A 14,636-nucleotide genomic window follows, 5' to 3' on the forward strand; every position below is an offset into this window, starting at 1 on the left:
AACCATCAGTACCATACAATTCAAATTTGCCAATTACAATTCCAGTGCCACAAAAGTAAAAAAAAAAAAAAAACTTTTTAAAGTGGTTGAAACACAATCAGTTTTTAAGATCACAATTGCTGATGTCAGTTCTTTATCCTGCTATGTTTGTTCTCTTCAGGTCCAGCTCCTCATTTCAACTCAGGATGTTGACAACTACAAACACATAAAACGAGATCTGGATCTTCTACGCACCATGGTGGAGAAGTCTGAGCTTTGGGTCATTAAAAAAGGTAGTTCTGGGGGAGATGGGAAGAAAGACAAGAAAGACAAAAAAGAGGCTGCACCGGTGAGTCATGCACTGGGGGATGTGGGATTGTGTATAATAGAATAATTTGGTGAAAGAAGCTCATTTTTCTTTTCTTTTTCATGCAGGTGTCTCCAGACGAGGAGACAGATACTAAGAAACAGAAGGTTGAAAAGAGCAATGAAAGCTACCAGAATGTCAAAGAGGTATGTTCTTGGTTTATTTCTCTGTTGATCAATAATATATTATATTAATTACAGTGGGAACCAACAGTCTGAAATGTTAGATTATACCACCATTCAAAAGTTTGGGGTCAGTAAAAAAATGTTTTTTTTGGAAAGAAATTAATACTTTTATTCAGCAAGAATGCATTAAATTGATCAAAAGTAACAGTAACGCCATTTATAATGTTACAAAAGATTTCTATCTCAAATAAATGCTGTTCTTTTTAACTTTCTATTCACCAAAGAATTCTTAAAAAACGTATCATGATTTCCACAAAATATTAAGCAGCACAACTGTTTCCAACATTGATAATAATAATAAGCATTTTAGAACAATTTCAGAAGGATCATGTGACACTAAAGACTGGAGTAAAGGCTGCTGAAAATTCAGCTTAAATTTAGAATAAATCACATTTAAAAATATATTAAAAGTTGTTTAAAATTGTAATAATATTTCACAATATTACTGTTTTTTTTTGTTTTTGTTTTTTTTACTGATCAAATAAATGCAGCATTGGTCAGGATAAGAGACTTATCATAAACGTTGGAATAATTTACTTACCCCAAACTTTATATTATATTATATTATATTATATTATATTATATTATATTATATTATATTATATTATATTATATTATATTATATTATATTATTAAAAACTTTTTTATACACAATTACATATGTTTTATATATATTTTGTATTTAATATACTGTATATATAAATGTGTATGCAAAATAATGGCATAGATGGATGGAAACCAATATTTAAATCTTCTATCTCATCTCCAGATTCTAGAGCGTTTGAATAAAATGTGCAGTTCAGGTGTATTTAAGAAGCAACAAAGGCTGTTGAAGAACATGGGCGCCCACAAAGTTATGCTGGACTTGTTGCAGATCTCCTATGATCGGGTTTGTGGTCTTTTTAAAGCAGATAAAATCTGTAGTAGATCTTAAGCAAGGTCTTGATCTTGTCCCTAAACACCTGATTTTTTTTTTCTGTTAACAGAATGACACCAAAATGCAGGAGATCATCAAGTACACGCATCTGTTCCTGCAGAAGTTCTGCACAGGGAATCTGGAGAATCAGACTCTCCTCCATAAACACCTCAACCTCTTTCTCACACCTGGGGTGAGTGAAAAGCATGGAGGATAAAAAAAACCCCATCTTGAAATAGCCAAATATGTTGATCATGTTTGTTCATTGTGTGTTTGTTCTCTGTTTTTTGTTTTTCTCTCTCTCAGCTCCTAGAGGCAGAAACAATGCAGCACATTTTCAGTAATAATTTCCAGCTCTGTTCTGAGATCAGTGAGTCTGTGCTGCATCATTTTATCCATTGCCTCGCCACACATGGTCGGCACATTCAGTACCTCAACTTTCTGCACACCATCATTAAGGCCGAGGGAAAATATGTGAAGAAATGTCAAGACATGATCATGACTGAGGTTTGTGATTGTGACTAAAATAAAGCAACCTTGAATTATTGTACAGTATGTATAAGTATGTATCAGTGCTGAATTAAAATGGATATATTTTGGAGACCATTTGTGGTAGGGGTTTTAATTGATTTATTTGATGGGTTGGTATGTTATACAAGGTGCTTACTGTTTTTATTTATTTATTTATTATGATTTGCAATGTATTTTGTTAGATTTATCATTTATATAATGATTCTAAGGAAATGTCAATTCAGTCCAACTGGTGGTAGATACAGTCAGATGACATCTGTTTTCACCATTAGCTTACAAGTGCAGGCGATGATGTGGTCGTCTTCTACAACGATGACACATCATTCGACACCATGGTGGATCTGATGACACAGTCGCGCGAAGGGGTGAAGGACGACAGCCCTCTGCGGTACCATATTTCTCTGGTTGAGCTGCTGGCTGCATGCGCGGAGGGCAAAAATGTCTACACCGAGATCAAGTGCACATCTCTGCTGCCCCTAGAGGACATGGTGAAAGTAATCACACATGACGACTGTATCACAGAGGTAATCACATGATGGCTGATATGAAATGAAAGCACTTCTTTTTAAAATGTCATTTTTTGTCTGGAAGGATTATGTTCAACCTCCCAGTTTTTGTTTGTTGTATTGTAAGAGGCAATTCATTGATTACAGTAGAATTTATAGCATGAACATTTTTGCAAACAAAAGCCAAAGCCTGTTGCATGTTATGAATCAGAAAAATCGGGAATCTCCTCTGTGTTGTGCAGGTGAAAATTGCCTATGTAAACTTTGTGAACCACTGCTATGTAGACACAGAAGTGGAGATGAAAGAGATCTACACCAGCAATCACATCTGGAAGCTGTTTGACAGCTTCACTGTAGATATGGCCAGGGTGAGTCCATTGTACTACTGATGATGGATAAGATGTGCTTTACTGAGTGGTGTTCATTTAACTTGGTTTAATTTGAACTCCAGGTGTGCTCCAACCGTGAGAAACGCATGTCGGACCCTGTGCTGGAGAAGTACGTGATTCAGGTGGTTTTAGACACTGTAACTGCCTTCTTCAGCTCTCCCTTCTCAGAGAACAGCACCAGCACAGAGGTGAGGCATCATATGTCTTTCATAGTCTTTTTTCTGTTCTCTGCCACATCTGCTTTTATTCATTGTGATTACCACAGATTATTAGGGCCCAAACACATAAATGTCTTTACTGTCACTTTTTATCAATTTAATGCTTCCTTTGCTGAATAAAAGTATTAAAGTCCCCATGAAATCAAAATTGACCCTATTTACTTTGTTAGCGCATATTACTAGTCTTGTGGTGAACAATTAATCCGTGCAAGAAAATATTTAAAAAAAAAATGTTTTACCATGGTAATCTTTAATCAAAATCTGAAAATGCCCCTCCCCTCTGCATTGGAGGACCTTCTCTGATGACGTAGGTTTGAGGAATTGGTTTGGGCAACGCTTAACCACTCCCCTCAAACCGTTAGTCTGCTATGAGCAGAGATGGAGAGGAGGAGCGCTAGAGTAAAACCCTGCCCTCTGTTCAATATTCCTTTTCACTGGGAAATACGTCACAGCACTGGAGAAAAGTCGTTTGCAACTTCCGGTTCACGGGGACTTTAATTTCTTAAAAAAAAAAAATCTTACTGACCCTAAACTTTTGAACAGTAGTGTAAATCTGACTGTTTAGTTATTTTTGTCTTGTATTTTATGACTGTCGTTAATTAAGGTGTCATTGAGTGTTTTGAAAGGCGCCTCTAAATAAAATGCATGATTATTAGTAGATAACTTTGCAGAAGGACTAATAAGATAAATATGACAACAGATATAAAAAATACTTTTCCGGCATTTCATCAGGTCACATTTAATTTTCCTAATTTCTTTCTCGTTCTCATTTTCTCTTTCTTCTGTCTCATTCAGGCTCATCACACCACTGTAAAACAGCTGCTGCAGTCTGCTATGCGTCTGTTAGATTGTCCCTGGCTGCAGCCACAACAAAAAGTCCAAGTAGAGTCATGCATCCGAACTTTGGCAGTGACGAGTAGGTCAACCTGATTAATAAGACAATAGTTCAATTCTAAGGGAGAAAAAAAAAACAAAGAAAATGATTTTAAATGGATTTTACAAGCCTAAATTGTGGCAGGAGTTTCAGTTCTCATATACAGTAAAGGTTTTTAAAGTATGACGAGACAATTTATTTGTTTACCTGACTGTCCATACAGCAAAGAGTCGCTCCATCCCTCTGCCAGTGGAGTTGGAGGCTCATGTCAACATGATGTTGAGTCACAGTAACGCCCTCACACTGTCCCGCTCCAGCCAAAACAGCAAAAACCTGTCACGCCTCACACGGGCTGCTGTTCCCACCAACCCCTGGGACTACAAAAACATCATTGAGAAACTACAGGTGTGTGTGTGCGTGCGTGTGTCTGAAAAAGAAGCATCATGCCCATTCAAACTACTTCAGATTTTGGAGACATGTGACTTCCAAAATAAATAATTTGTATCTTTCACAAATTAAGTTGCCAGGTAGGTGTTTGTATAAAAAAATACTGTGGCCATCTTACACTACGCTCTTGCCTTGAGCACCTTCAAAAAATTTGCATGACACCCCTGGATTGTAAAGCATTCAACACAATTCATGCTTGAACAGTTTGTTTGGGTCTTATTTCTATCAATAATAGTGTATGAATGCGTGTATTAATGTTTCTATAACACTGCTGTCAGGATATCATTAACACACTGGAGATGCGCGTGATGCCATTGGTTAATGCAGAGCTGTCAGTGCTGGTGGATGTGCTGCATCAGCCTGAGCTGTTGTTCCTGGAAGGCACAGATGCTCGAGCTCGCTGTGAATCAGGAGGCTTCATATCTAAGTGAGTCTAAACTGTTCGGGATCAGTCAAATAAACAGAGATTATACTGCATCATGCAATATTACTGTTTGTGAGTGTGTGTACCTTCATCATCTCACTCCTTTTACTCTGTGCAGATTGATCCAACACACAAAGGCCCTCATGAATTCAGATGAGAAGCTCTGTATCAAAGTCCTCAGAACTCTACAGGAAATGCTCATTCGTGATCTGAACTTTGACGAGAAGGTGAGATTAGATAATAAAGTTGCACTTTACAATAAGGTTTCATTTGTTAACATTAGTTAACTACATCAGTTAACATGAACAATACTTCTACATGAACAAAGGTTAATAAATGTATGAATATATTGCTTATTGCTAGTTTGTTTAATGAATTAACTAATGTTAACAAATGAGACCTTATCGTAAAATGTTAGCGATAATACTAATTATATCACAATATAATTCATAATTTCTCATTCAAATGTAAATGATCCCATTTTAAAAATGAAAACAAAATATATATTCTTAATTTTACTTAATATTCTAATGGTATATTTTATATATTAAATGTAATAGAATAAACATTATAATGTATTTTATACTAAGTAAGATAAGATTTAAGGTATATTCTTAAATAAGCAGTAACATTTAGAGACATGAAATTGTTACTGCACATTTTACATGGAGAAAACCTTCCCCTAAAGGAATTGCATAACTTGAAGTTTATCTTTTGATTTAGCAAATTAAGGAATGGGTGGAAATTATTTTCTGCAGATGCTGTGGACCGTTCTTAACCAAGAATGTTCATTTGTGCTATCTCCAGAGGTTAGCAAAAAACCAAAAACAAAACCTTCTGGTTTATTTTTGGGCTAGAATTTGTTTTCTATAGTGATTGTAATTGGTTTAATTTCACAATGAATGTCAAAAGGAAGCCCCTGTTTAGATGGGTAAGGGTGTGTGTGAACAGTGAGCATCTATTAAATCAATGCTGTCTTTTGCAGGGCTTTGCCTTAAGAAAGGTGTTACTCCAGAATTACCTCTACAACAACAAAAAGAACATAAAAGCAGAGCTTGTTGAACATGGAGGAGGTAATTTTTTTTAAATGCTTTCAAAGTTTACATTTATATTGTAAACTTTACATTTAAATAACTAAATTAATGAAAAATGGAATAGAATTAAGAAATATCACACGAGCTAGAGTGCTGACTTTTGACTGATAGTGAAATTTGGATCAGCACAAACATTCTTTGTGGACTTACATATGTCTTGTGTAAAATGATGGTGTCTGTGTATGTTAAGGTGGAGAGGGAGAGAGAGACTGGCTGGCAGTCGCAGCATTACAGTGTCGTCTGGACAAAGAAGGTGGCACCAAACTTTTCACAGACCTCGTAACCAGCAGTAAGAATGAGAAGATCTTCCAGGAGAGCATTCAGCTCGCCATCTGTCTGCTAGAAGGAGGCAACACAGAGATTCAGGTAGGGAAATATTTAGCTATAGTCATACAAATTGTACCCATTATTCTATATAAATTGTTTCCTGTGCATATGTATAACAGAACTCCTTCTACAAACTCATGATGGGAGACAACAAGTCAGAGAAGTTTTTTAAAGTGCTGAATGACCGCATGAAGAATGCACAGCTGGACGTCAAATCCTCCATCTCTGTCAATGTGGGGGAAATGACCAATAAAGCCAAGGATGACAAAGATCAAGAGACAGGTAATTTAAAAAAAATAATTTGAATGCTACATCTGATTTATTCAATATGCATTTCTAATAAATGAAACAAGTGAGTCTACATACATTGCTGGCTCTAACAGTGGTTTCCTTCAGGTGTAGTACCTTCCTTTGGCCAATCAGAGCAGTCATATCAACCTGAGCAGCAGGAAGTAGAAACAGAAATGGGCCCCTCTGTCACCATCATGAAACCCATCCTGCGCTTTCTACAGCTGCTCTGTGAGAACCATAATCAGGACCTTCAGGTCTGAACAACCCCAGATTAACAATCAATTTAGAATCAGATCAGATGATCATGTCATCTAGGATGATTAGAGAATGATCCAAAGAGAGTCTTGTGCTTTAGAGCAAAGTAGTTCACATGCTCAGGGTCACAAATAGTTTAGTTACCTAGAAACGGTGAATCATTTTTTATATTTCTTAATTTTGTACTACAATGTCCTATAACTTTGTTTATTCCCAGATTTGGATTAAAAAATTCTCCCAAATGTTCAGTGTAGTCTCAGGCTTTTGGACCCAGCTGTACATTAATGATTAACCCCATTTTGTGGCGTGTCTTTTTAGTATTTAGTATTACTTAATAAATCATTTAAATAATAAATAATTTAGTATTGTTTTACATGCCATTTAATTATACTGTTTGTTCAATTACAAATTGCCTAATTTTTGCTCTAGAATTTTCTTCGCTGTCAGAACAATAAAACAAACTATAACCTGGTGTGTGAGACACTCCAATTTCTGGACATCATGTGTGGCAGTACAACAGGAGGGCTGGGTCTTCTGGGCCTTTACATCAATGAGAACAACGTGGAGCTGATCACACAGACCCTGGAGACTCTCACAGAGTATTGCCAGGGACCATGCCAAGAGAACCAGGTCAGTTGCTAATACTGGATTTATTTTATATAAAACATTTTTTGGACATATATGCTTTTATTAATCCATGGCTGAGAAGTTGCTTAATTAGTACTTAAAAGAATAGTTCAACATAAAATGAAAATGAAGTCATCATTTACCCGCCCTGGTGTTGTTCTAATGCCATATGCCCTTCTTTCTTTTTTGGACCACAAAAGAAGAATAAAAAAAAATGATTTAACGAAAACTCAGACTTACCCAGAAAAAGCACAAAAGTTGTGAGAAATCCAATCCATGTACGTACTTCTCTACTGTGAATATATCCGTTGTGTTCGTCGCACCAAGAAGTTATCACATTCTTATCTGTCAACTGTTATTCTGATTGACATCTGACAACTGGATTTTTGGTCTGGAGATATTCAATTCAGTGAAGAAAATGCACAGATATTTGTAATACATCGTATTTCATGTTGTGTTTTATTAATCTTGATTTCTTACAACTTGTGTGCTTTTTCTGGGTGAGTCGGAGTGCACTGTGGTGCTAATAGAGTCACATGAATGTGCAGTAGAGAAGAAGACAAATGGCCACGGTCAGGATTTTGATTAAATAATATATTATATTTTGGTTAGTTTTTCACCAAACCCTATTGTATACCCCCAGAACACTTAAGAATAAACAGCACGTGTCACATGGGATCATTCTGATACTTTTGCATCCTTTAATAAGCTTGATGCTGGTCACTATTCACTGACATTATATAGATGAGTGCGAGTGGGACATTTAAAAATAAATAAATAAATAGTTCTCCTTTTGTGGTCCAAAAAAGAAAGAGGGATAAACGGCATGAAAATGAAAATTATCCCTTTAAGTACTTATTTATAAAGTTAATCATTAACATGCAAAACTGAAAACAGAGATATGAAAGAGCTTTACTGACCATGCATTAAAACACACACAAGCTGATATTTATTAAGAAAGCGAAGATTAAAAAAAAAAAAAAAAAAAAGATTGACTGAGACAAATTATCTAGCGAAACATTGTTTAATTCTGTAAAAAATGGTATTTCATGAAACCTCTTTTTTGTCTCTAAAGACATGCATTGTCTCTCACGAGTGCAACGGCATTGACATCATCACAGCCTTGATTCTGAATGATATCAGTCCTCTCTGTCGTTACCGTATGGAGTTGGTGCTCCAGCTCAAGGTGAAGATGATGCAAACTCAGTCTCTGCTTTAATCATAAACATAATTTTCATAACTCTCTATAACTAAATATGCAATTATTGTCAGGACAATGCCTCTAAGCTGCTCCTCGCTTTGATGGAAAGTCGTCATGACAGTGAGAATGCAGAGAGGATCCTGTTTAACCTTCGACCCCGAGAACTGGTCAGTCTGGCTATGTCATGTGTATTAAGTGTATGAAGTGTAGAAATAATATTTTAACAGTTCTGTGTTGTATGTCTTTAGATGGAGGTGATAAAAAAGGCTTACCAGCAAGAGACTGAATGTGAGTTAGGAGAAGTGTCCCCACGGGAAGTTGGACACAACATCTACATCCTGGCTCTACAGGTGGACCACTGCATCATGATGTCATACTGTTGTATTTTGAGAATTGTTTTAACTGATACCGCTACTGATTATTTTTGTTTTGTCTTACTTATTCCAATACCTGATGTGCAGAGCTGATTTTTAATTTTTAATTTATTTTATATATATATATATATATATATGTATATGTATGTAAGTATGTAATGTACATATATACATATATAAGTATGTATGTACAGTATGTGTGTTTGATTTTTAAATATTGTAAATGTATTTCATTGTTTTTAATAATAATGCATTTTTTATTATATATAATTTATTCTATATTGTTTTATATATATATATATATATATATATATATATATATATATATATATATATATATATATATATATATATATATATATATATATATATATAATAACAAAAACTTTAAAATCAAATTTTGAAATATAATTGTTTATTTATTAATAATTTAATATTACTTTTTTTTTTTGCAGCTTGCACGGCACAATAAATCACTCATCACACTGCTTAAACCACCAAAGAAGACAAAAGAGGAAGAAGAGGAAAGCATCTCCTCTATGGTAACTTATGGACTGTACTTTTATGAAGCAGATTTGTAATATTTTCTAGAAAATGCATTTGTCTGGAATTTTCTGTTTTTGAGTTTTTGCTTGTTTTTATTGCAGCTCAACTTGAACAAGCAGCAGCAGGAGGAGCAACAGGAGGATCCATTAGAGCACTATGACCATCAAACTGCTCAGATTGAGGTAATAATAATAAAAAAAACATATATGTGTGTGTATACACACGGTTTATATCACAAATAAATAAAGTTTTTCAGGTAGGTCTAACAGTAGTTTTCAGGTACAGAAATCGAATTAAGTAATCAAATGTAAAATAACATTGCATATAATCTTCACTGTACAAATTAAATAGATTAATCCTTATTAAAGTTACAAAAGTTATTCAGTCAAGAATGTTTTGTTGTTTGATTAACATTAAAAACAGACAGCAGCAGGACAACGCACTGATCCCAATACTGTATATTACTGTACAGTATCAATACTGCACGTTTAGTGCACGAGACCCCATTTCGCGCGGCGGTGTGCACTGCATTTTTTCAGAACTTTGTGCGAGCCTCCGCTTCCAGTCAGGTGAAATTATAAACAAGGCTTGAAACGCGGATTTCCGTGTGTCGCACGCAAAACTTCTCATAAAGCGTGCTCGAGTTCTCGAATTCTTGCACTTGAATGTTTCAATTGGCAAGGCTTAAAAACACGCAAATGATAAACCCAGTGTCCCAAGCGTCTTTTAAGCTAGCCCCGGGCCATCAGGCAGTCCTCATTGACGAACTCTACTCAGTGCTTTTGTTATTGTTTTGTGTCTGTCCGAATTAACACTGAGTGTCTGTTTAAAAACAGAAGGCAATGTGTGCCGTTTCAGTCTCACCTGCGCTCGCTCACATCCTGTGCAATCAATGGTGATGACGGCGTAAATGACTGGTCATATTGGAGCATATGGCACTCGCATCGAACAAAGTTTACAAAGAGTGACTGTTTTGTCCCTGTTTTTTGACCATCGCTGTTGTAACGCTTTGGGAAGCAAGAATGTTCCCATGCAGAAGTGTATATGATACAGGTGACGGCTCTATCAGCGACTTCTACAAGCTCCTTCGCTTGCCATGCTGTACTGCAACACAACAGCACATGAGAAACTGTGATGTCAACAACAGATTTACACGGTAACAGTTGATTGATCAGCTACTCTCACGTGAAACGCATATGGACTGTTTTTATTGACAGAAACATACATTAGCGGATCTCTGTATGTTTTACGCATTTTTTCTTTTTCTTTCAACAAACCATATTATAGATGCGTCATCAAGTGCGTGTAAGTGTGTGCCGAACCGTGGGTGGAGAACGGTTTGGTTTTTACCGAGAACCGTTACACCCGTTAATCATTGCTCTTATTGTAATTTGTCCTCTACTAATGTCACCAATTACATTTTATGGTACTGGTTAACCTTTAATGTGATCAATATGAATCTGTAATTTTGAGAAGTTGTGAAATAATTTTCATTGGTATGTCACTTGCAGATTGTGCGGGAGGACCGCAGCATGGAGCAGATAGTGTTTCCTGTTCACCCTATCTGCGAATTCCTGACGGAGGATTCAAAGTTCCGTGTGTTTACCACCACAGAACAGGATGAGCAAGGCAGCAAGGTCACACACTTCTTCGAGCAGACCTCCTTCCTGCACAATGAGATGGAATGGCAGAAAAAACTTCGCAGTAAGTATTGGGCCTGAGGTGTGGTGTGGCTTAGTGTCTAAAGGCCTGACACCCCAAATAATGGTAGTACAAATGTCTACAAATATGTGCTTGGGCAAGGAGCTTTACACCAGGTTTAGTGAGATGTTTGTGTGTTTTAGGCATGCCAGTGCTGTACTGGTTCTCTCGCCGAATGTCTCTCTGGGGCACCATATCATTCAATCTGGCTGTGTTCATCAATCTTATTATCGCTTTGTTCTACCCACATGACTCTGGTCGCCCTGGTATGTTTATGTGTGCATTACCTGTTGGTAGCTATAGAATATTGATTGTTTTATATTAATAAATGCTACATTTTGCATAGGTATCAAAGCACACAACTATTGGACCAACAGTAAATTGCTTTTCCATGTAGTTTTAACAGTCTCTTTTGCCTCCAGGCAGCATAGACTCTTCGTTGCTGATTATGCTGTTCTGGTGTTTCGCTGGATTGGCTGTTTTGGGCCTGTTATCCAGGCGCTATGGGTTCCAGTCCCTCACTGTTGCCATCACCCTACGCTGCATTTATCACTTCGGCATCGGGCCAACTCTTATGCTGCTGGGCGCTCTAAATGTAAGTCTTAGAAACACATAATACTAATACTAATTAAATCAAAGTGAATTGATTTCTTTAAAAATGTGCCTATTTCTCTTTTTAACCAGCTCATCAATAAGATAGTGTTTGTGGTGAGCTTTGTGGGAAACAATGGCACCTTCATCATGGGCTACAAAGCCATGGTAATGGATGTAGAGTTCCTGTACCACTTGGCCTATGTGTTAACCAGCACACTGGGGCTGTTTGTCAACGAGCTCTTCTACAGCATATTGGTGGGTGTGTCGAAACTTATTTTACCACCGTTCAAAAGTTTGGGGTCATTAAGATTTTTTTTTTCAAAGAAATTAATACTTTAATTTTGCAAGGACGCATTAAATTGATCAAAAGACATTTACAGTGTTAAAAATGATCCTTTCAAATAAATGTTGTTGAGGACTGAGGATTCATCAAAGAATCCTGGGGGGAAAGTATGGTTTCCACAAAATATTGTGATACTGTAATAATAATAAATTATTCTTGGGCACCAAATCAGCATATTAGAATGACTTCTGAAGAATCATGTAACACTGAAGACTGGATGATGAATGGCTGCTGAAAATTCAGCTTTGCCATCAAAGGAATAATTGGCTATTTTCAAATGGTAGTAATATTTCACAATATTACTGTTTTCTTTTTTTTGTGATCAGATAAATGCAACCTTGCTAAGCATTTCACTTGGATTTCTTTCTAAAACATTAAAAAAATCTTACCAACCCTAAGCTTTTGAAAGGTAGTATAAACTAGCTTCTTTATTTGTTTGCTTTTTGCATTGCTGATTGCCAAAAAAATTAAGCCAAGTAAAATGACTTTTGGTGAATAAATAAAACTGAGATGCTGTACTTGCCAGTAGAAACAGAATACATTTGAAACAAATTGTGAAACTGTGGCGTAACATGATTGTTTACGACTAAAAGACTAATCCTCTACTTCACCTCATGTTCCTCTTTTACCCCCTTCAGTTGTTTGATCTGATCTACCGCGAGGAGACTCTGTTTAACGTCATCAAGAGTGTGACACGTAACGGCCGCTCTATTCTCCTCACCGCTGTCTTGGCCATCATCCTGGTCTATCTGTTCTCCATCGTGGGCTTCCTCTTCCTCAGGAATGACTTCATCATGGAAGTGGACAGGCTTGCTAGCCCAGATACAGGTAAATTGCATACACCTCCATCCGAAGTTTTTCGCCAAACAGTGGTTGCAGAAAAGGATCAAATCCAGCATTTATGATGAATTTGAACTAAAATATACCATTTATTATTCATTGATGCTACTTTGACAGGCCTTATGGTGTAATTTGTCCTCTACGCAGGTAGAGATAACTCCATGAGCAGCTGCAGTGCAGACGGATTGGATTGCACAGAGGAAACTGGGATGATTGCACCATCAGAGGGTGAGTAGAACATTAAAAACAAAACAATATTTAATCATTATTGTACTGGCATCAGAACTCGGCTGTGATGAGTATTTTTTTTATTGCTTTGCAGAAGACGAAGACAACACAGAGAGAGCATGTGACACTCTCCTCATGTGTATCGTTACGGTGCTGAATCATGGGCTGAGGAATGGAGGAGGTGTAGGAGATGTTCTGCGCAAACCCTCTAAGAATGTATGGAGACCCACAACCATAATTAAACATGTGCACATTTGAATACAAAATCTAACCTGACTGAAGAACTGACGCTATGTTGTTCATCTTCCAGGAGCCTTTGTTCCCTGCTCGTGTAGTGTATGACCTTCTCTTCTACTTCATTGTCATCATTATTGTTCTCAACTTGATATTTGGTGTGATTATTGACACCTTCGCTGACCTGCGTAGTGAAAAACAGAAGAAAGAGGAGATACTGAAGACCACCTGTTTCATTTGTGGTAGGAAATCAATGGATAAATACATGTTATTGCTACAGCCTGATAATGTGACTGCTTGTATGAGAGAAAGATCCATTAAAAAAGTTTATTATATATAAATATATATATATATATATATATATATATATCATTTTTTTTAAATCAAATTTCAATTTATACCTGTGATGGCAAAGCTGAATTTTCAGCATAATTACTCCAGTCTTCAGTGTCACATGATCCTTCAGAAATCATTCTAATATACTGATTTGGTTTCTTATTATTATCAATGTTGAAAATTAATTAAATAAATAAATAAATCTTACTGACCCCAAACTTTTGAATAGTAGTATAGTATATAATTTTTTAACCCTAAAGATTGTTTCTTTTTGCATTGCGACATTATTTTTATGAAAATTAAGCACATTTCCACCACATTTTTGCATAATTACTGCAATGCAACACTGATTTTTGTTATGATGTGGATTTGGGGGGGGTAAAATATGCTAAACTGTCCTGAAATGTCATGATGCACTAAATACCTCAATGTTCCTTATATAAAATATAATATATTTTTTTTAAATATGACCCAAGTGTTACTTGACACCTAAATATAAAGCAATTTATATAAAGCAGTTGCTCTATATTTGTATTTCAACAGGTCTTGAGAGGGACAAGTTTGATAACAAGACTGTGTCATTCGAGGAACACATTAAATTGGAGCACAACATCTGGAACTACCTCTATTTCATTGTGCTGGTACGGGAGAAAAACAAGACCGATTACACTGGCCCGGAGAGCTACGTGGCCCATATGATAAAGGTACATTTAAAAAATGGAAAGCTCCAGCTGATTGGATACTGCTCACACTCAACGTATTAATAGCTTTTACCAGTGTCATTTTAGTATTATTTGATTACTATTATA

The 14,636-nt window shown here is 36.2% G+C and overlaps 1 protein-coding gene across 2 annotated transcripts in view; it reads left to right on the plus strand.

Moving 5' to 3' along the window:
- itpr3 (inositol 1,4,5-trisphosphate receptor, type 3) overlaps nt 1–14,636 on the plus strand; it is a 31,967-nt gene that overhangs the window by 15,616 nt on the left and 1,715 nt on the right. The window contains exons 26-57 of one of the 2 annotated variants that reach the window (XM_079898038.1): nt 161–328; nt 415–492; nt 1,301–1,420; nt 1,518–1,640; nt 1,754–1,954; nt 2,251–2,502; nt 2,727–2,852; nt 2,936–3,061; nt 3,887–4,007; nt 4,189–4,370; nt 4,691–4,839; nt 4,955–5,063; nt 5,595–5,645; nt 5,822–5,909; nt 6,121–6,296; nt 6,377–6,539; nt 6,654–6,802; nt 7,233–7,433; nt 8,506–8,616; nt 8,703–8,798; nt 8,880–8,981; nt 9,461–9,547; nt 9,653–9,733; nt 11,063–11,255; nt 11,396–11,518; nt 11,675–11,847; nt 11,937–12,101; nt 12,828–13,017; nt 13,177–13,257; nt 13,352–13,473; nt 13,568–13,733; nt 14,371–14,531. In XM_079898038.1, the coding sequence (XP_079754164.1) occupies nt 161–328; nt 415–492; nt 1,301–1,420; nt 1,518–1,640; nt 1,754–1,954; nt 2,251–2,502; nt 2,727–2,852; nt 2,936–3,061; nt 3,887–4,007; nt 4,189–4,370; nt 4,691–4,839; nt 4,955–5,063; nt 5,595–5,645; nt 5,822–5,909; nt 6,121–6,296; nt 6,377–6,539; nt 6,654–6,802; nt 7,233–7,433; nt 8,506–8,616; nt 8,703–8,798; nt 8,880–8,981; nt 9,461–9,547; nt 9,653–9,733; nt 11,063–11,255; nt 11,396–11,518; nt 11,675–11,847; nt 11,937–12,101; nt 12,828–13,017; nt 13,177–13,257; nt 13,352–13,473; nt 13,568–13,733; nt 14,371–14,531 (4,434 nt within the window). The remainder of the gene's footprint in view (nt 1–160; nt 329–414; nt 493–1,300; nt 1,421–1,517; nt 1,641–1,753; nt 1,955–2,250; nt 2,503–2,726; nt 2,853–2,935; nt 3,062–3,886; nt 4,008–4,188; nt 4,371–4,690; nt 4,840–4,954; nt 5,064–5,594; nt 5,646–5,821; nt 5,910–6,120; nt 6,297–6,376; nt 6,540–6,653; nt 6,803–7,232; nt 7,434–8,505; nt 8,617–8,702; nt 8,799–8,879; nt 8,982–9,460; nt 9,548–9,652; nt 9,734–11,062; nt 11,256–11,395; nt 11,519–11,674; nt 11,848–11,936; nt 12,102–12,827; nt 13,018–13,176; nt 13,258–13,351; nt 13,474–13,567; nt 13,734–14,370; nt 14,532–14,636) is intronic. The other variant, XM_079898039.1, reaches the window with a different exon arrangement.

The sequence above is a fragment of the Squalius cephalus genome (assembly GCF_949319135.1).
Source record: "Squalius cephalus genome assembly, chromosome: 16".
NCBI classification, from domain to species: Eukaryota; Metazoa; Chordata; class Actinopteri; order Cypriniformes; family Leuciscidae; genus Squalius; species Squalius cephalus.